General features: G+C 51.2%; 1 protein-coding gene across 2 annotated transcripts in view; it reads left to right on the top strand.

Moving 5' to 3' along the window:
• The first annotated feature begins 6 nt into the window (after positions 1–6).
• Positions 7–22,340, top strand: part of LOC148525694 (uncharacterized) — a 33,693-nt gene continuing 11,359 nt past the window's right edge. For both annotated transcript variants that reach the window (XM_088470608.1, XM_088470607.1), the window contains exons 1-8: positions 7–807; positions 1,364–2,593; positions 4,616–4,678; positions 6,602–6,725; positions 12,613–12,775; positions 15,218–15,338; positions 16,131–16,227; positions 19,986–20,085. In XM_088470608.1, coding sequence (XP_088326734.1) covers positions 207–807; positions 1,364–2,593; positions 4,616–4,678; positions 6,602–6,725; positions 12,613–12,775; positions 15,218–15,338; positions 16,131–16,227; positions 19,986–20,085 — 2,499 coding nt within the window. In that variant the 5' untranslated portion in view covers positions 7–206. The remainder of the gene's footprint in view (positions 808–1,363; positions 2,594–4,615; positions 4,679–6,601; positions 6,726–12,612; positions 12,776–15,217; positions 15,339–16,130; positions 16,228–19,985; positions 20,086–22,340) is intronic.

Genomic DNA, 22,340 nt, shown 5'->3' with positions numbered 1-22,340 from the left:
CAACAGCGCTCGTAGGATCTACTAAGCCAGTAATTACGCCAATCTCTGCAACGTCAAGTGCATCACCCATTGCCCAGCCCTTGACACAGTACAGTAGAATAAAAAGGACAACATCATCTGCAGTAACGCCTCCATTTGCCGCAACAGCACTTGAGAAACTTTATCAATCAGACGCAGAATCCAAATTAACAGCTGCATCATCCAACATGCTAACAGTGCATCATGTACGACCAAATACTACTTTACCTAATGCAGCACAAATCAGAGCGGAGCAAATATCACCTGCTACATCCAACAAAGCAATAAGTGCATCAACAGATCTGCTTAAAACATCCAGTGAACAACATGGACCGTCCAGTGTTCCACCAACATCTTTGGTTAGATTAACCTCAAATCAGCCAACATCACTCACTGGAGTAAATTCAATATCCAGCAAAGTGTCTAGTAATCTGAGCAAGGGGGCATCCGGCCTTCCACCAGTACCAGCTTGTGCTTTATCCAATGCTACAGCACCTGCTGAGACAGCAAAATCTCCCATTGGTAGTTTCCACAATCTACGCCTTCTTCTGGAGGAGAGTCCTGATTTACTGCAAAATCTACCTCTCGAGGCTGTGCAGAACTTTCAGATGCTCTGCAAACTCACATACAATCAGCAGCTCCAGGAAGCAGGCACAGCAAAAAGAAGGGGGGCACCGCGAGGCCCGAGGGCCAGAGGCAGAGGAAGGGGACGGGCCAAATCTAGAGGCAGAAATGGATTTCGGGGTGGATCGAGGGGGAAGGGTCGAGAAAGACAGACGGAAGGACCAGGTATCTGGCTAATAAATGATTTCATGAATAGAAATATTGATATGACCACTGTTAATGACATATTTAAATACCAAATTTACCATACAATTATTGAATTTTTGGTGCTAAAGGTGATTTGTGCTAAAAGGCGGTTTGAAAGATTACAATTATTTCATTGTTTGTAACGAACTGGATAAACCTTTAAAATGATTCTAATCATCTAAAACATGTTTGTTTGTTTTCTATTGCAACCATGGGCCAAATGTAATAGGGTGAGAGATTAGAGAATAGTTTATCAGTAAGATAAAAGTCGAGTTTTATCTTCAAAATGGGAAAACTTCTGGATGAGAGTTTAAATCGTGAGAGTTTTTTTGAGTCTAAAAACGTGTGAGTTTCCATGTGCTCAGACTTTATTACATTGGCCGAGTTTAAAAAGTGTGAGAGGTTACTGCTAAACTCTCATCCTATTACATTTTTCCCCTTGTTTTTTAATTAAATTAAATAATTCCCCTATTTTTCATAGACTTTACACACTCTAATGAGTCGACAGAATTTACATTTTGGTTCTTCTATTTAGGGTCCCAAGTTCAGAGGAGATCTAGCAGCCGACCAGTGTCTGAGAGTGGTGAGAGTTATCGTTGTCGATCTGGAGAAGATGATGATGGTGGACATCAGAAAACTGAATTAGACAAGCTAATGGAAGACTGTTTTTTACCCGATACATCCAGATCTGGCAACACACAAGTGGGATCAGACAGACGACCCAAATTATCTGCAGCATCATCCAACCCGCCCAAAGTGTGTCCTGTGCAGTCCGATACTACTATACCTAATGCAGCGCAAACTCGTGTAGAGAAAATATCATCTGCTAGATCAAACAAAACAATGATTGCACCAATTGCTCCACTTACAGGATCCAATCAGCCAATCAGACCATCCCATGTTCCACCAACATCTTCTGGTGGACTGAACTCAAATTATTCCTCTGCTGGTGAATCCAGTTTTAAAACGGTCACATCTATAAGAGATGGTTCAAATACTCCTCACCCAACAGCGCTCACAGGATCTACTAAGCCGGTAATTACGCCAATCTCTGCAACATCAAGTGCATCACCCATTGTTCAGCCATTGACACAGTACAACAATACAATAAACAGCACAACATCATCTCCAGTAACGTCTACATTCACCACAATACCGCTTGAGGTGCTTTATCAATCAGACGCAAAATCCAAATTAACAGCAGCACCATCCAACATGCCAATGGTGCTTCCTGTACAACCAAATACTACTTTACTTAAAGCAGCGCAAACCAGAGCAGAGCACATATCACCTGTTACATCTAACAAGGCAATGAGTGCACCAACTGATTCGCTTCAAAGATCCAGTCAACCACTTGGACTGTCCAGTGTTCCACCAACATCTTCAGTTAGATTAACCTCAAATCAGCCAACATCGCTCACCGGAGCAAATTCAATATCCAGTAAAGTGTCTAGTCATCTGAGCAAGGGGGCAGTCGGCCTTCCACCAGTACCAGCTCATGCTTTATCCACTGCTACAGCACATGCTGAGACAGCAATATATCCCGTTGGTGGTTTCCGGAATCTACGTGCATCAGGAGTGAGTAGGAACCCATCCAGGCTATCTGAGGGAACTGACCAACATTCAAGCAAGCTCCTCGCCAGCGTAAAACCAATGTCAAGACTTGACTTCACCCAATATTCGGGCACCAGATCAGCAGATGAAGTTCCCCAACATCAGCCGGTTGACAAAACAACCCCAGATAGACCTACGTCATCCAGCAAATGTAAGCTCTTGTGTCCAGTGTTTGTGGCAAGGCGGGGTTGTTTTGAAAGGGCTGAACTCTATTAAAATACAAACTGTGGACGGCCACTTAATGCTTAGATATTATTTATATGAAAAGTTCCATAATAATTTACTTTACATGGAAATATGCCTGCATTCGAGAAGCACTGGTCAGTCATTGAAAATATCGGTCTCCTGTTGAACTGACTGGGAAAGCTCCATAGTTCTTACCACCCCTCTATAGTTCTCTCTGCCTCTCTATATCTTTCATTGCCCCTCCATATCTCTCACCCCATTCATATCTCTCTAACTGCTCCTCCATAGTTCTTATTGTCCCCTCCATATATCTCTCACTGCCCCCCCATAGTTCTTACTGCCCCCTACATAGTTCTTACTGCCCCCTACATAGTTCTTACTGCCCCCTTCATAGTTCTTACTGCCCCCTCCATATATCTCACTGCCTCCTCCATTTCTCTCTTACTACCCTCCTCCATAGCTCTCTCACTGCCCCCCTCAATAGCTCTCTCACTGCCCCCTCCATAGCTCTCTCACTGTCCTCCTCCATAGCTCTCTCACTGCCCTCCTCCATAGCTCTCTCACTGCCCCCCCTCAATAGCTCTCTCTCACTGCCCTCCTCCATAGCTCTCACTGCCCCCCCTCCATAGCTCTCTCACTGCCCCCCCTCCATAGCTCTCTCACTGCCCCCTCCATAGCGCTCTCTCTGCCCCCCTTCATAGCTCTCTCACTGCCCCCCCTCAGTAGCTCTCTCTCACTGCCCCCCCCTCCATAGCTCTCTCTCACTGCCCCCCCTCAATAGCTCTCTCTCCCTGCCCCCCCTCAATAGCTCTCTCTCACTGCCCCCCCTCCATAGCTCTCTCTCACTGCCCCCCCTCCATAGCTCTCTCACTGCCCCCCCTCCATAGCTCTCTCACTGCCCCCCCTCCATAGCTCTCTCTCACTGCCCCCCCTCCATAGCTCTCTCACTGCCCCCCTCCATAGCTCTCTCTCACTGCCCCCCTCCATAGCTCTCTCTCACTGCCCCCCTCCATAGCTCTCTCTCACTGCCCCCCTCCATAGCTCTCTCGCACTGCCCCCCCTCAATAGCTCTCTCTCACTGCCCCCCCTCCATAACTCTCTCTCACTGCCCCCCCTCCATAGCTCTCTCTCACTGCCCCCCCTCCATAGCTCTCTCACTGCCCCCCCTCCATAGCTGCCCTCCTCTGTCTCTGTACCACTGTCCCAGCACAGCACCCCTGGCCTCATCCTGCACCCCACAACCAGCACAGCACCCCTGGCCTCATTATGCTCCCTTTCCCAGCACAGCACCCCTCAGTGACCCAGCACAGTCAGCACCCCTGGCCAGGCTGCCTCTATGCTCCCCTTTCCCAGCAGTCAGCACCTCTCAGTCACCCAGCAGCGCCCCTCTACCAGCTGAGAGCTGACTTACTTAGGGCCCCATTATCAATGCTGTAGATTAGTGCTCGCTAAAGGGGTTATGTCATCCTTTCTCTATTCAACAAACAGCCGCTATCCGGGAAGTGGGAGTTTCGGGGCCATAACTAGGCAGAGCTGAAAACCCCAGGACCACTATTTAATTAATTGGATACCGTGGGTATCGGGGGCGCGCATACCCGTGGTAATCCAAAATTGGGCGCAAGGTTTTTTCCTCGCTAAACCTCGTGCCCAATTGAATATGCCCCATAGTGGGCAGAGATGGGGCCTTTTACAGACGGATATTTTGCAAATCCAGATACTAATGATGGCGGCTGTGGATGGGGAAAACAGTGGGCAGGACAGGTTTCCACAGGCAGCCGTGCGGATATTCAGCGCACACTGGCAGACCCGCGCATTAGCACGAAGAAGTAAGTAGCTGCTGCGGCCAAACGGATAAGCGGTGACTCAGTATACGGCCCTAAGCGCTGTGCGTTTAACTAAGTGTCGCATATATGAAGTGTCAGCTGTAAAGCGGCCGCTCCACACATGGAAGCTGCTAATTATACAATGTATTTTTATTTTATCTCAGCGACGCCTGGAAAAGCCCCCGATATCTGTCCGTCCAATACCTGGAAGTACTGCAAGCTGGGAGGTAAGTGCTGAGGAGCCTAACACATCAGCAGAGAGACGTTAGGGGTATTTACTAAGCTGAGGATTTTCAATGGGGTTTAAAAGGGCAAAACTATTAAATGCAAAACCAGGTGCAATTTGCATTTACTATTATTGTCGTAATAAATACCACGTCCAGAACCGCCGACAGACATAGAAAGGCCGCCTCTTACTAAATATATCCCTTAGTCCCTTTGGGCTATAATGTGAAACAAATGGGTGTGGTACAAAATGGCGACATGGTCTGAATGTCCGCACTGTGCATGTCGCAATAAATGTTTTTTTCTCCCTAACCCTACACTAAACCTCACCCTATCTGCAGACTAAATCTGTGATGTCAGCATTGTGACATGCTCAATGTTGACAAAACATCCTGAATGTTAACATTCATACCATATATACCGAAATAAATATGAGATTCCTGAACCCCGTTTTAGCAATATAATTCATATAGCAACATAGTTTATTATATCAATAATATAAACAGCTATTCCGATAGTTTTTCTTATATTCATCCTAAACCTAACCTCCCTCTCCCCGCACCCTAAACCTAACCCTCCTCCCCAGTGTATAAGTCTAACCCTACCACCTAACCCTCCCCCTGTAGCTAACCCTAACCCTCCCCACCAGTGCCTAACCCTACCCCTAGTGCCTAACCCTAGCCCTCCCCATGTTGCCTAACTCTAACACCTAACCCTAATGCTAAGTCTCCCCCCAGTGTCTAACCCTTCCCCTAGTACCTAACCCTCCCCCTAGTGCTTAACCCTAACCCTCACCCTAGTGCCTAACCCTAACTCTCCTCCCCCTAATGCCTAGCCCTAACCCTCCCCCTAGTGCCTAACCATCCTCCCCCTAGTGCCTATCCCTAACCCTCCCCCTAGTGCCTAACCCTCCCCCTAGTGCCTATCCCTAACCCTCCCCCTAGTGCCTAACCCTCCCCTTAGTGCCTAACCCTCCTCCCCTTAGTGCTTAGCCCTAACCCTCCTCCCCCTAGTGCCTAACCCTAAACCTCCCCCTAGTGCCTAACCCTCCTCCCCCTAGTGCCTAACCCTAACCCTCCCCTAGTGCCTAACCCTAACCCTCCCCTAGTGCCTAACCCTAACCCTCCCCCTAGTGCCTAACCCTAACCCTCCTCCCCCTAGTGCGTAACCCTAACCCTCCCCCTAGTGCCTAATTAAAACCCTCCCCCTAGTGCCTAATTAAAACCCTCCCCCTAGTGCCTAACCCTAACCCTCCCCATAGTGCCTAGCCCTAACCCTCCCCCTAGTGCCTAACCCTCCCACTAGTGCCTAACCCTCCCCCTAGTGCCTAACCCTAATCCTCCCCCTAGTGCCTAACCCTAACCCCCCTAGTGCCTAACCCTAACCCTCCTCCTAGTGCCTAACCCTAACCTCCCCCCCTCTAATGCCTAACTCTGACCTCTCCCCCTAGTGCCTAACCCTCCTCCCCCTAGTGCCTAGCCCTAACCCTCCCCCTAGTGCCTAACCCTAACCCTCCCCCTAGTGCCTAACCCTAACCTCCCCCTAGTGCCTAACCCTAACCCTCCCCCTAGTGCCTAACCCTCCCCCTAGTGCCTAACCCTAACCCTCCCCCTAGTGCCTAACCCTAACCCCCCTAGTGCCTAACCCTAACCTCCCCCCTAGTGCCAAACCCTAACCTCCCCCCTAGTGCCTAACCCTAACCTCCCCCCCTCTAGTGCCTAACTCTAACCTCTCCCCCTAGTGCCTAACCCTCCTCCCCCTAGTGCCTAGCCCTAACCCTCCCCCTAGTGCCTAGCCCTAACCCTCCCCCTAGTGCCTAGCCCTAACCCTCTCCCTAGTGCCTAACCCTAACCCCCCCTAGTGCCTAACCCTAACACCTAACCCTAATGCTAACTCAGATAATATCATGTGTCCTCTGCCTGCAGGTAAATGCCCGGATATGCACTTCTACTTACCGTACCGCTGGCAAGTCTTCAACGGAGGAGATTGGGAAGATGTTTCCAATATGGAGAATGTTGAGAAGGCCTACTGTGACCCTAAGGTTACCAGGTAGGATCCCAAATCACGGCCTGAGGACTATGTTATGGTGCCCTCGGCTGGTGCCTGTACTGTTCTCATGTGTGGGGCTTATTATTGAGATGCTCATAGATCGGTGTGCGGAGGCCATAATTCTCATTTCAGTAACTATGGATAACATTGTGTTGGAAGAATCACACCTACTGGGAGGAGATAGATTTCATGAAAATTGACGTTTAAAGGGGAATTATAGGGAAAACAAAAGAAACCGCATACAGTAGCTATAAACCCCAGGAGTTCTGGGATACGGGTACATTGGGGAAGGGGCACAATCTTATTCCGTTGCAACCTGCGGCTACGATTTCACCATGATTTATCAAACAGCCGCGTTACAGCCGGCTGGCCTCATTGTACCTTTGTGTTGTGATTTTGGCGTATGCCTTTTTTGTTTCACATAAAATGCGCTAAGCATTGTGCATGCCCACCACTAAAAAAAGCGTGCGTCCGTACGTCAGTGTCTCCTATCCATTAATTACTCTATAACATGTACTGTAAATACATCGGTTTACCTCAGGCCAGGATGATATTGAGGCTGTGAATAAGGGCTGGCTGTAGAACTGAGACTACAGAACAGCCATGGAGGCAGGTACCTGAGATCACCGCGGGAAGCCGGGCATCCAAGCCCAACCCTTAGTATCTCAGTACAGGAGGCGGCGCGGTACAACCCTCCTCCAATTCAAACAGCTTTCGCCCACAGCTCAGTACGAGCTCCAGAAGGGGTCAGGGTGCATTTTCAAATCTGTAAAATGGGCAGGGAGCGGCACTGAACCAACCTGGCAGTAACCCTACACATCACACATCCTGGCCGGGATGTACTAAAGGAAAAATGCTGTAAAAACCCCGTTTTCTGGGTGTCATATGTACTAAGCCCCGGCCCCACTATTTTCGATGCAGAGGGTAACGTTTCTGGCGTTACCCTATATAAGCCTATGGGCTTCTTACCGCATCCCGCTCCCCGCCACCATGATGCACCGCAGTCGCCCAGCACCTCTCACTGCCGGACCCTCCTTATTCAGCCTCCTGCGGGCTCCTCCTGGGTCCCCCGCCTCCTTCTCCTCTCCTTCTTCTGGGTGCAGGAAGTAAGAGCCCGGGACTTCCTGCAGAGGTCACCAGCAGGAAGCTCCCGGGGCTAGGAGGGGGCAGAGACCCCCAGAGACCCCCTCACCCAGCGACGGCAGCTTCGCAAAGGGCAGCTCTTATCACAAGAGAAAAAAGCTAAATTCTGGTGTGTATCACGCAGGGAAACCTGTCACTACACGTTACAAAGTAACGATCTCTCCCTATAAAGAAATAACACTACCAGAAATAACTCTACCATGTTTCACAAATGTAATTAACGGATTCAATGTTAAACCATCTTGATCGCCAGGTTGTGACTGTGGGCCTGGGCCACGCTAGAAACGAATTTGGACATAGAGGGCGGAATTCAATTGTTTTCGCGGCCCGCATCTCTTGTCTAAAGTGACAGGAGATCGCGGGCCACTATGCAATTGTTCAAGATTTTCGTGCTGATCGCGCCCATAGAGGTCAGGTTTAGCCGCGTAAAGCAGCTAAACCCGACCAAAGTGCTGGGCGCGATTGCGAAAAGTGATGTTTGGGCGCCCAAACAGGTCACTTTTCGCACATTTCAGCTCTCATCCCCCTGGGGCTGCGAGCTGAAATGTAGCGCTGGCAGCTGATCGCGCCCGACAGGAGCAAGAATAGAATAGCTCCGTCAGGCGCGATAGGGGCTGAAAAGAATTGAATTCCGCCCAGAGAGAGACAATTTCAGCAGGCATTTCTGGGTGGTAACCGGAGCAGCTAGCCAGATGCGGGTGTATCGCGGGCGCCTGGTGGTCAGTGATTGCTTCTTTTGCAGCAGTTGCACTGACACAGGTGGCCATGTTTATATGGAGATTCTGCACCTCCTTAGGGCTGGTGCAATATCCGATGGTGCATCTTAGTACGCACAGCGGCACACTACCGCCACAGCTAGTTGGCATCTCTGGGCCTGATTCAGCAGCGGACGCAATTCTGCGATTTACGCAGATTGGGCGATTATTTACCATTGCACATATGCGTATAAGTCGCACTGCGCACGCGTCACGATTGTTTTGCGATTACGTACTTCCAGGGGATCCATTTGCAAAGTGATTGTTATGGGGTCACCGTTTGGGGGGGGGTAACGGATGGGTGCTTAGGCGAATGCTGGTGCGTCTGACCATTTAAATGCTGTTCTGTGGGCGTGTATAAAATAAATTATGCTGGTTCACGATATCGGACACAGATGAGAAGGCAGTAGTGGGCGTCCCTATGTAATACCCCGCTATGTGAGGTATTACGTCTGACATTGTGCAGACCACAACTCTCAGCAGTCTCTGCAGCTGCTGAATGGTCAGGAGCTTGTCACATGACCAGTGTCAGGTGGTACGGTGAGTGACAGTTAGAGGAGAAGGACAGTTGGTTGGAGCTGAGCTGAGGTAACGGACCTGGAGAGCGATGCTGTGATGGAGGCAGATGGAGGACAGGCCACAGGGGGGCAAATGTATGAAGCTCTGGGAAGTGATACAGTGGAGAGTGATCAATGACCAACCAATCAGCTCCCAACTGTCATTTTTCAAACACAGGACCTCATTCAGAGCCGCTCGTAAGCGGCCGCTTGTTTGCTCCGAGCGATGTTCGCACATCTGCGCATGCGTATGGGTTTTGGTACGCATGCGCGAACCAGTCAGTGCGATCGAAAATCGTGTGCTCGCAAAATAGCGAGTGCCTGCTAATTTGAGTGACAGGATGAGGCGTTTGTGGGTGGTAACAGGGGAAGGTGCTTGAAAACGGGGAGTGGAGATCCGAACGCAGGCGTGCCAAACGGTCAAAACGGGCGTTTTAAGGGTGTGCATAATTAGCAAAGCAGCGTCATCGACCACGTCAGTTGGGTGTCTTTTAGCCAGAAGTGCTCGCATGATTGCGGTAGGAAAATGCTACCACAAGCACTGCGAGCAGTTCATACGCCTTTCGACGTACTCGATTAATCTAATAAATAGCAGAGATGACGTGTGATGCGAGCGGCCAGGGGGCGTTTCTTTCAAAATAACGAGCGCATGTTTTGTTCGCTCGTTCAGACATAGAGGCGTCAACAGACCGCAAAGAGCGAACGGTCAATTTAAATAGCCAGCCCCTTTTTCTGGACGAGCGAGCGCAAATAGCGTCCGGCTCTGAATCAGACCCACAGCCTGCAACATGGCAGTTGGGAGCTGAGTGGCTGATACAGAGACTTTAGCCCGGCCTCCCCTCCATTGTGCTACAGAATCAGCAGACAGCCCCTGAGGCAGCTCTGGGAGTGACTGGAGGACATCACATTCCAAATACCAAAACCTTATTTCACCACATAACTCTGGCAGGTACAATTAATGACTAAGCATCGGAACTACAGGTTAATATACCAGGATTTAAAACAGAAATTCATTACAAGAAAATACATATATATATATATATATATGTATATATATATATATATAACTAATAACCCTTTTACACCAGAGCAAGAACCGGGTAATTGCTGGGTCCACCTGGGTCACAGCTCAGTGTAAAAGGGTCGCTGAAAAATAACCCGGGTCAAGTGACCCGGCAATCCAACCCAGGTAGCTACCAGGGTCTGACGCAGGATGGACCTGGGTAATGGTGCAGTGTAAACGGCGCAACCCGGGTTATCCGACCTGGGTCATGCCTAAAATGAGCTGATTGGTGGCTGTGGAGCAGTCACCTCCCACTTTTTATGACCTCACAAGTTTAGCAGGACAGACCCAGGTTCAGTGTGAACGGGGCTGACCTGAGAATAACACAGATTGATGGTGCTGTGTGACCTGGGTTGGAACCATGTCTGAAAACCCAGGTCGGACCCGGATTTTTGGTGGAAAAGAGGTAGCTGCCTTTTTTTGTCTCCCTGGCCTTCGTTCAAAATGAGGTATCAGAGAGTGCAGTCCACCAAGTATTGCTCTTCAGGATATTGCTCCAAGGAGATAGACTTTTACATGAGATATAAGACTCAGGTGCAGCAGCTGTTCTGGGACTAGCAACAAAGTACAGACTGACACAGGGGCCTATTCATTAAACATTAAAATTCTCTGGAGATAATTAGCTTTAGAACTGGCATGGAGTTCTAGCTAATTATAGGTGGAATTCATCATTCCACCTCTCCATAAGTATCTATTCCGGTACCTGTCATTTTTGCGATGACAGCTTTTCGGGAAATAGATACTTTTCCTGCCTACACTACCTTATCGCGTCTGGAAACAGGTCTGCGCATGCGCTGTTACATCTGTAAAACCAGCGCATGCGCAGCACTGCCTACAGATACGGTAAGTTTCGTACCCCCCCCCGATCCCCCCCCCCCCCCCCCGACTTACCTGTCCGCGCAGCAGCCTCCGGCTCCGTCCTGCTGCGCTGTCATGTGGTTTCCCAGCAGACCACATGACAGATTAGAAAAAAAACTTTTTTTTTTCTTTTTCTAAACATTCTTGTGCTCTGCTGGGGAGCACACATGACAGACCAGCCTCCGGAGCCTGAGGACGGAGCAGAGCGCCGGAGGGACTCGTCACCATTAAGGGTATTACCAATAAGGAAGAGTAAAGGTAGTGAACGATACTGAATTGGGATGTTACTTAAACACTAAACTATATGTTCTAAACTTGATTTTGTTAGGGATTTTGATGTTGGTAATCTCCAAAGCAGTCCAGTATCAGTAATAGGCCATAATTTTAAACTAAGTGTTGGATAAATATATTTTAGAGTGTAATGTATTATTGCTAGTTATATGCATGGAGAGATCCAGAACTGTCACAGAGGACCTCATTCAGAGCCGCTCGTAAGCGGCCGCTCGTTCGCTCCGAGCAATGTTCGCACATCTGCGCATGCGTATGGGTTGCAATACGCATGCGCCAACCAGTCAGTGTGGTCGAAAATCGTGTGCTCGCAAAATAGCGAATGCCTGCTAATTTGAGTGACAGAATGAGGCGTTTGTGGGTGGTAACAGGGGAAGGTGCTTGAAAACGGGGCGTAGAGATCAGAACGCAGGCGTGCCAAACGGTCAAAACGGGCGTTTTAAGGGTGTGCATAATTAACAAAGCAGCGTCATCGACCACGTCACTTGGTTGTCTTTTAGCCTGAACTGCTCGCATGATTGCGGTAGGAAAATGCTACCACAAGCACTGCGAGCAGTTCATACGCCTTTCGACGTACTCGATTAATCTAATAAATAGCAGAGATGACGTATGATGCGAGCGGCCAGGGGGCGTTTCTTTCAAAATAACGACCGCATGTTTTGTTCGCTCGTTCAGACATAGAGGCGTCAACAGACCGCAAAGAGCGAACGGTCAATTAAATAGCCACCCCCTTTTTCTGAACGAGCGAGCGCAAATAGCGTCCGGCTCTGAATCAGGCCCAGAGTTCCAGCTAAATATAGTGAGCATTATTTTATTTACTGTAAATTGTTGAGTTGGGATTGGGGACCCCCAGCCTCTCTGCTGTGGCGTGGGAGGGAAGAAGTAGCAGGAACCACTGGAATGGTGTGAAATCCAATACTAAAGAGATCTTCAATCACCTTAGGGGTGTCACACCTATGCTCAGGGAAGCTTTTTAACTATTAGCATATGTTCACAGCTGCGTTCTGGGCGAAATCGCAGCTGCGATCGCATTAGTGTCCGCATCTGAATCAGGCCCTCTGTACGGAAACCATCGGCCGCGGCATTTGCATAAAGACGCCGTCACGACTGCAGCTATAGGATAATATTTCCCTGCAATAATTAATTTATTAAACACTGATTTGTATCTAGTAAGGGGAGGGATGTGACTGTAGCAGGTAACTCCTCCCTCTCTTGTTTCGTAGGATTCCATTGGTTGACTTTGAGACCATGAAATCTGGCCCAAGCCCCGTCCGTCGGCTCTCCACATCATCATCGGTCACAAAACCCTCTGAATACGTTATGACCACCGAGTGGATTTGGTACTGGAAGGATGAATATGGGAACTGGACGCAGTATGGACAATCCGTAAGCTGGCTCAGGGAATATTGTTCATATCGCATAAAATGGCCGACTGCGGACTTCGGGCCTGATTCAGCAAGGATCGCAGATGCGATTGCAATAGCGATTACGCACGCAGTCTCATGATAGTTTGCTAATCCACTGCAATCGCTACGCCATCGCAGCACAACATACCTAACACACATCCGTAATACTTAGCATGACTGCGAAACCATTGGTAACATGGAGTACCATCGCAGCCTCACGCACACTTGCACAAGCCCTGACCTTACTCAGAAATTGCTAACCTTCCTGTATGCAGTGAGGGGGTCATTCAGACCCGCTCGCGAGCGGCAGTATGCTCGCAAGCGGGTCGATGTTCCCCCACTGCGCATGTGGACGATGGAGGGAGCTCCGTCGTGTGCATGCGCTCGGGGACGGGGTCTCGCACCAAAGGGGGCGTGCTGTCGATGGTGACTGACAGCACGCCCCCTTTGGTGGGCGTGCCGGGGGCGTGGCGGCCAGACGGAGGCGTTCCCATGGGAACGCCTACCGTCTGAAGCCGGCTCCACTGACATCACTAGTGATGTCAGTGGGAGTGATTTTGGCTCTGATAGAGCCAAAATCACTCCAGGGCTTGTGGCAGGGAGACCATACCGGAGGGTCTCCGTCGCAAGTCCGATGGTCGCGATGGTCAAGACCATCGCGACCATCTTTTTGGCCGCTCGCATATGCTGTGGGTGGTCACCCACAGCTATGCGAGCGGCCAGGATGCCGCTCCATTTTCACGGAGGAGGGCCCTGATTCAGAGCGAGCGTTCTGCTCAGAGCGTTCAGCTCTGAATCAGGGCCTGAGACCTCAGGCTGCGTACGGCATCGCAGTGTATAATTTATGCACGCCCCTGCAACAGCGTTCAAATGCACTGACACGCCTGCATTTCGCCGACCACACCCCCTCACCACCCCCAAATGGTACTTCCTGTCAATCACTCTGCGATGGGTTAGCCACTGTGATCGCAGTGGAGTGTTCGCGCACACACACTGCGATGGATACGCATGTCCAGCCCGCAACATTCAGCCGACTGCATGCGTTTTCGCAGTTGCGATCCTTGCTGAATCAGGCCCTTAATTACAGGTAAGTGCGCCATTTCATGCTGCAAGCATTTTATGTGTACGGATTTGATGCAAATGCGTCCCACTCCACACGGAATCGGTATGAATTACCGCCGGACGGTTCAAATCCCGACACCGGCTGGACTTACATGGCTGAAAATCCCGATCGTCCCCAGGTAAGTATTTACTAACCTAACCTCCCCCCCCCCCAACCCTAACCCTCCTTAAGGGTGCCTAACCCTAACCTTCCCCCTAGTGCCTAACCCTATTCCCCCCTCTAAGGGTCTCATTCAGACCCGGTCGCAAGCGCTGAGCGCTCGCAACCAGGTCGATGTTAAGGCCCTGCGCACGTGCAGCGGCCGCACTGCGCGTGCACAAGCCCCGGAGCGAGAGAGAAACTCTCTCGCTCCGGAGCTCACTACAAAAGGGGCGGCTGTCGATGTTGATCAACAGCTCGCCCCATTTTGCGGGCGGGGGGGTGGCTACACAAATGGAGGCGTTCCTGACGGAACGCCTGCCATTTTGTGGGCGGCCGCACTGACATTAGCAGTGATGTCAGTGGAGAGCTTCCTGCTTGATCAGACCAGGAAGCTCCCTGGGGCTTGCGGTTGCCGAGACCCAACCTTAGGGTCTCGTCGCAAGCCCGGATGGTCACGATGGTCTTGACCATCGCGACTATCAACCTGGTTGGTCGCTAAAGCTGTGGGTGGTAACCCACAGCTTAGCTAGCGACCAGGAGGCTGTACTTAAAATTCCAAGCGCCCGCCCTCATTCAGAACGAGCATTCGCTTCTTGCGAGTGCCTCTGAATGAGGGCCTAAGTGCCTAAACCTAACCCCCCCTTCCCCGCCGTCTAAACCTAAGTCCCCCGGGGGGGTGCCTAACCCTAACCTCCCCACAGGGGCCTAAGCCTAACCCTCCATCCCCCTAGCCTAACCCTCCCGGGGTGGTGCCTAACCCCAAAGCCCTAAACCTAACCCTCCCCACTCCCCGCGGCTATCCGCGCTCGGCGCCCGGCATCCCTTCGATCGGGATGCCGGGCGCCGGTCTCCTGGCGTCGGTAAAATGACAGGCGTCTAGATTTAGACACCTGTCAATTAACCCTCGCCGGGATAAAGTCGGGAAGCCGGCTGTCGGGATTAGGTCCGCCGGCTTCCCGACTGCATACCCTCCACACACCTGTCATGAAAGCCCAGACTATCCAAGCACTAGGCCGCACTCCCTTGAATGGTGGCCCAGCCTCCAAAATGGCTGCCTCCATTGTATGTAGGTTCTGGACGTCTCTCTAGCTTTGGGGTGAGGGCGTAGGAGCAGCGAGCTACAATATACACGTCTCACATCTGTCTCTGTTTTCCTAGAACATAAAGAACGTGAGTTCAACCTTATCGTCTGCAGAGCTAGAAAGCATCTACCTCTCCGATCCCACCGCACGTATCCCATTCACCGCTGGGCAGCAGCAATACGAGATCAACTTCCGAGGTATGGGGACCGTCCTAGGGGCTGTATATATGTCACATCCGCTTGGTCAGGAATTGTAGCAAGTTAAATGGATCCGTTATGGAATTATTTCCCAGTGGGCAAGTTGGAGGCCTCCTGTATTTGTTGTTAAAAGTTCAATTAATTAGGTCCCTGGTACCTCATACAGGGGCTTATTCATAGGTGGGCACAGACATGGCTATTGGCGGTCACGCATCTGCCATATTACCCTAATGGCGCTACAGAGCCTTTCCCTGGTGCATATCCCTGCGTCCGAATCAGCAGAGACACAGACACCCATTGATAGCATCCGTAGGCGCTGAAATACCGGTTGGTGCGTCTCTAGACTGACTAATGGTCGCACCATTGATACTAGCGCCCGCCCTATGGCACATGCAGTTCCTCCATCTGACCACGGACGCCTACGTGTGCTGTTGAGCTTCTGAGTACGCAGCCGCTTTCGCCGACACACCTGCGAGACGCCCGTAACACGCCCATAAGACGGACCATCTCCATGCGCCTGTTTAGCCACTTCCCAGGAACGCCCAGCACTTTCCCAATTATTCTCTGATACTGTGCACCTCGATCGCAACAGCGCCTTTGTGCGTTCACACTGTGGAACGCCTGCACCGTAAGAGTTGTTAGGGATTGAATCAGGCCCAGAGTGTGGTGGGAGCTGCCTTAATACAGTTGTCTATAAAGTGGGGCCCCCAGTAGCGCAGGAGAATGTGGGGCCTCCACAGTTCAGGGAAGGAGATGCGAGGTTTGGCCCTTAATGACCTTCTCTCCTTTCAGTAATGAAGCAGAGGAACATCGCCTATCGGACAGAGAAGGAGGTCTGCCGGAGACCCAAATTCCTGAGCTTTGAAGATGTGAAGATGCTGAAAGGAAGGTAATGGGATTATAGATCTATCACTGGGGGTTACTGCACCGCCTGCGTGTTGAACATATGAAACATAGGAAGTGGGAACTACTGGTTCCAATAGTAGAGGGAAGACTTAGCAGACCGACCACTAGGAGCTGAAGGGATCATTCCGTAAGAAATGATGGGGAATGAATGAAGGGACTATGGCCCTGATTCAGAGCCGGACGCTCTGACAGAGCGCTCGCTCTGAATCAGGGCCGTCCCTCTGGTTTTTTTGAGCGGCCTCCTGGCCGCTCGCATAGCTGTGGGGGACCACCCACAGATATAGCCAGCGGCCAGGAAGATGGTCGCGATGGTCAAGACCATCGCACCCATCGGGCTTGCGACGAGACCCTTGTGGTAGGGTCTCGTGCCGCAAGCCCCAGAGAGATTTCGGCTCTAACAGAGCCGAAATCTCTCCCACTGACATCACGGGTGGGAGAACGCCTCCGTTTGGTCAGCCACTCCCCCGGCCCGCTCAATCAACATCGACAGCTCGCCCCCTTTGTTGCGAGACCCGGAGCGACAGAGTGCCCGTCGCTATCCGAGTCTCGCGCATGCGCACGACGGAGCCGGCTCCGTCGTGCGCATGCGCACTGGCCCACCAACGACCCGGTTGGGAGCGCACAGCGCTTGCGACCGGGTCTGAATCAGGCCCTATGATTAATCAGATACAGTGGCGGCTCCAGAGGTGAGGCTGCAGCGCAGTTTAAAATTAAAAAAAGGGCCACACCAACTGCCACTCCAAACGCTGCCAAATATCGCCGTCCGGGGGGGATTTAGGATTAGGCACCCCCCCGCGGTCTTAGGTTTAGGCGGCGGGGAAGGGGGGGTTAGGTTTAGGCACTTAGAGGGGGGATTAGGGTTAGGCACTGGGGGGAAGATTAGGGTTAGGCACCCCAAAGGGATGGTTAGGGGAGGGAATTAGGTTAGTCCATACTTACCTTAAGGACGATCGGGATTTTCACCCATGTCGGGCAGCCGCTGTCGGGATTCCAAATGCCGGACGTAAATCATAGCGATTCCCTCCTAGCAGTGGGTCTCCAATCTCTTATCTTAGGTGCTACCACTCACTCTATTAAGTACATATACAAAAACCAAACAGGGGCAAGTAACGTGCATAATGTGAGGGGTCATTCAGGCTCAGAGGCTAATGCTGTCGCAGCTGCTTACATGTTAGCAGCTGCGATAGCTGTAATATGCTAATGATGCATCGGTCACACCCTCAGCCCCACCATCGGCGTTTGCACCTGCCATAGGTTACATTCAATCTCTCTATCTGAACATGGCCACCAGGGTCATTGCAACTGCGTCTATGGATCTAGTCGCTGACAGCCATAGCCGGCCCGCCCGTTACACCGACTACGCATGTGCATAGGGCACCAGCCAGCAGAGGGCGCTCAATCCCCAGCGCGGCCAAACTCATACCCTCGTCCCGCCGCCACACTCCTTCCCCGCCCCCCCCCCGCGCCACACTCCTTCCCGTTGGTGCCACACTCCTTCCCGTCCACCCCGTCCCGCGCCATACTCCTTCCCGTCCACCCCGTCCCGCGCCACACTCCTTCCCACGGCCGCCGCAGGGAGTCTCCATTTCCCGGCCGCCCGCTGAGATTTTACCAGCGGGCGCCCGGCTCTCCACAGCGGCAGCCGGAGCTCACTCCTGAGCTCCGGCTAGGCTTCCCACAAGGGCACTATGACGTCTCTCCCATAGTAACGAGGAGCGGCGGACGGCAGCGGACGCAGGATCGGGGCTTAAGGTAAGTAAACTGGGGTTTTTTTTTGTGTGTGTGTTTTGCGCAGCTCTATTACTGGGGGCACTACTACAGGGGCTACTGGGGGCACTACTACAGGGGCTACTGGGGGCACTACTACAGGGGCTACTGGGGGCACTACTACAGGGGCTACTGGGGGCACTACTACAGGGGCTACTGGGGCCACTACTACAGGGGCTACTGGGGCCACTACTACAGGGGCTACTGGGGGCACTACTGCAGGGGCTACTGGGGGCACTACTGCAGGGGCTACTGGTGGCACTTCTACAGGGGCTACTGGGGGCACTTCTACAGGAGCTACTGGGGGCACTTCTACAGGGGCTACTGGGGCACTACTACAGGGGCTACTGGGGGCACTACTACAGGGGCTACTGGGGGCACTACTACAGGGGCTACTGGGGGCACTACTACAGGGGCTACTGGGGGCACTACTACAGGGGCTACTGGGGGCACTACTACAGGGGCTACTGGGGGCACTACTACAGGGGCTACTGGGGGCACTACTACAGGGGCTACTAGGGCAAATACTACAGGGGCTACTGGGGGCACTATTACAGGGGCTACTGGGGGCACTACTACAGGTGCTACTGGGGGCACTACTACAGGGGCTACTGGGGGCACTACTACAGGGGCTACTGGGGGCACTATTACAGGGGCTACTGAGGGCACTACTACAGGGGCTACTGGGGGCACTACTACAGGGGCTACTGGGGGCACTGCTACTGGGGCACTATTACAGGGGCTACTGGGGGCACTACTACAGGGGCTACTGGGGGCACTACTACAGGGGCTACTGGGGGCACTACTACAGGGGCTACTGGGGGCACTACTATAGGGGCTACTGGGGGCACTACTACAGGGGCTACTGGGGGCACTACTACAGGGGCTACTGGGGGGCACTACTACAGGGGCTACTGGGGGCACTTCTACAGGGGCTACTGGGGGCACTACTGCAGGGGGCATTACTACTGGGGCCACTACTAATGGGGGCATTGCAGAAGGGATACCACTGCTGTGGGCATTATGTATAAGTGCCACTAGTGCTGTAGGCATTGTATAAGGGTCACTACTACTGTGGGCATTGTATTGGGGCACTACTACTGTGGGCATTGTGTATAAGTGTCACTACTACTGTGGGCATTGTGTATAAGGGGCACTACTACTGTGGGCATTGTATTGGGGCACTACTACTGTGGGCATTGTGTATAAGGGGCACTACTAATGTGGGCATTGTGTATAAGGGGCACTAATGTTGGCATTGTGTAACAGGGGCACTACTGTGTGTCAGAACATAAATAAGGGACACTACTATGTGGTGTAATGTGAATCAGGGGCACTATGTACGGTCTACTGTGAATAAGATTGTGCTACTGTGCGGTGTAGTGTGAATTGGGAATACTATTGTGTGACTATGCCCCTTTCTTTTGAGACCTTGCCTTTAGTACGCCTCCCAACCATCCCTATTTGGCGACAAAGTGTTTGAGATGGGGGTGTAAATGGTGAATAGATGACATCTATTCACTGGAGAAAGGGACTGCGAGTGTGCCCAGCAGCTCCAGGAGCACTGGGCATGTACCCAGCATGATTGGCGCTCGTGATTATGGCTTTTCCCATGAGACCACACCCCTTTCCTTTGTCGGGTGCACGTACCATCAGAGTGTGCAAATTCAGCCAGGGGGCGCCAAAATGTATCTTCGCTTACCAAAAATATTAGGCTCGGGCGTCACTCCCGCGACATGCCGGCATCTGGCTAGCCACTCCCCTGTTGCCTCCCAGAAATGCCCACCGACATTGCATGGATTGGCATCCAATTGCAGGCTGTGTCTTTGTGTAGTAACCATCGGAACGCATGCGCAGACTGAAAACATTGGCCACTGGCCTCCGACACTTCGTCCGGTGAGCTGCTGTTTCTGGATACTCCGCTAGGTGGCACCAACTTCCCATTTCACATCATTTAACTTTTTATTTTCACAGTACAAAATCGAACGTGACCAAGACAGCCGTGTCTCCTCTGAGGACAGGGATCTACCCAAAGGAATGGGACACTGCCGCCTTGCCGGAAATAGGTCATCAGGTATAATTAGTAACTATTTTACACTTTATGTATCTCCTTCCTCTATATAACTCTGTGACTTCCTGCTGCCTCCATTCCCCTCCTCACATTATGTCACTGCCCCTGTCACATGCAGCCCTGTCCTCACTGACACATCACTCATCTCCTGATATACTCTGTGCTGCTGGGGGACCCTGCTCCTCCCACTATATAACTCTCAGCCTGTGACTTCCTGCTGCCTCCATTCCCCTCCTCACATCCTGTCACTGCCCCTGTCACATGCAGCCCTGTCCTCACTAACACATCACTCATCTCCTGATATACTCTGTGCTGCTGGGGGACCCTGCTCCTCCCACTATATAACTCTCAGCCTGTGGCTCCCTGCTGCCTCCATTCCCCTCCTCACATCATGTCACTGCCCCTGTCACATGCAGCCCTGTCCTCACTAACACATCACTCATCTCCTGATATACTCTGTGCTGCTGGGGACCCTGCTTCTCCAACTATATAACTCTCAGTCTGTGACTTCCTGCTGCCCCCATTCCTCTCCTCACATCATGTCACTGCCCCTGTCACATGCAGCCCTGTCCTCACTGACACATCCCTCATCTCCTGATATACTCTGTGCTGCTGTGGACCCTGCTCCTCCCACTATATAACTGTCAGTCTGTGGCTTCCTGCTGCCTCCATTCCCCTCCTCACATCATGTCACTGCCCCTGTCACATGCAGCCCTGTCCTCACTGATACATCACTCATCTCCTGATATACTCTGTGCTACTGTGGGACCCTGCTCCTCCCACTATATAAATATCAGTCTGTGGCTTCCTGCTGCCTCTATTCCCCTCCTCACATCATGTCACTGCCCCTGTCACATGCAGCCCTGTCCTCACTAACACATCACTCATCTCCTGATATACTCTGTGCTGCTGTGTGCATTCTGAGGACATTCCCATAAACATGAGATGAAAACTGAATTAAAAAATGTGCTTTGACCCTTTTCAACTCACCATAAAGAGTTAGTCTGTATTCACTCACATTGCCTCTTTTGTTTTAGTTTGTGTTCATATATAATATCCAATTAAATATTTTCATGTAATGTGTGAGCGGCCATTTTGTGAGCTGAGCATCGGTTGGGTGTGAACAATCGGTTTCCGTTTTCCTGGGACATTCGTCTTATATTTGCTAACAATGGACTCGTTACACACGTCCTGACTAATATGCATTGAGGCGCTGGATCTTAGTGAATTTACAAATATGGGTTCCATACATGCCTACCCTCCTGGTTTTCGCGGGAGGCTCCCAATGTTTCGGGTAACCACCCGCACCCCCAGAAGAGTAGGCATTTCTCCCACATTCTGCCCACTTCCTAGTGAAGTGGGCAGAATTAGGAGAATTTCCGCGGCGATCGTGGGTGTCCGTGCAGGGGGTGGGGTTTAATGACGCGATTCGCGTCATTTGGCTCTGCCCCCTATTTAAATTTAAGCCAATCGCGGGCATTTTACCATGAGGGGGCGACGCTTAATTACGCGATTCATCAGGCCCCGCCTCCATCACCACCCACCTGCCACTCCTCCCAGGGCTTCTCCAGACAGCAAAGTTAGGCAACTATGGTTCAGCCCACAAAATGGCAGCTCAGATAATTCTCTGTGTGTCTAGCACCAATCACAAGAAAATCATTTACATTTGCTATATACTGTAACGTGCTGGGAAGGGGGGATGAGAGAGCACAGGGGGAAGAGAGCGAGAGAACAGCTAGTAGAAAGAGACAGCGGGGATGGGAGAAGAGATAGAGCAAGAGAACAGGTTGGAGGAAGAGAGAGAGAGAGAGAGACAAAATGGTGGGTGAATGGAGAGAGAATGGGTGGGGGGACCACTGTAACGCTAGCTAGTGAGCCGGTGAATGATGGGTGTAAAGTACTAATACTATATAATGATACAGAAGACACAGACTGACACGTGTTATGGTACAATAATAGCGCCGATCGTCTATCTCGGACCAAATGAGGTAAATAACTGACAGTAGGAAAATATTTAATAAAATGGCATAATATTCCTATGTATGGACATACATCCTGGATATAGGACCAGGGTAAAAAACATATATACTTCAATAAGATCCAATGTTTTGGCCAGACAACACACACCTATACACTATCTACATGTGAGCATATCAAAAGCGATATAAATTCTCAGGGTAATAGCAGTCTATTCAGTATTGCATACAAGTTCACACCATAATAAATGTACAGATCTTGAATTTCATTCTGTGTGTTGT

This window comes from Taudactylus pleione, unplaced genomic scaffold (genome assembly GCF_031769625.1).
Source record: "Taudactylus pleione unplaced genomic scaffold, aTauple2 ptg000101l, whole genome shotgun sequence".
NCBI lineage: Eukaryota > Metazoa > Chordata > Amphibia > Anura > Myobatrachidae > Taudactylus > Taudactylus pleione.
The sequence above is the reverse complement of the archived record's forward strand: the minus strand, read 5'-3'. Positions and strand labels throughout refer to the sequence as shown.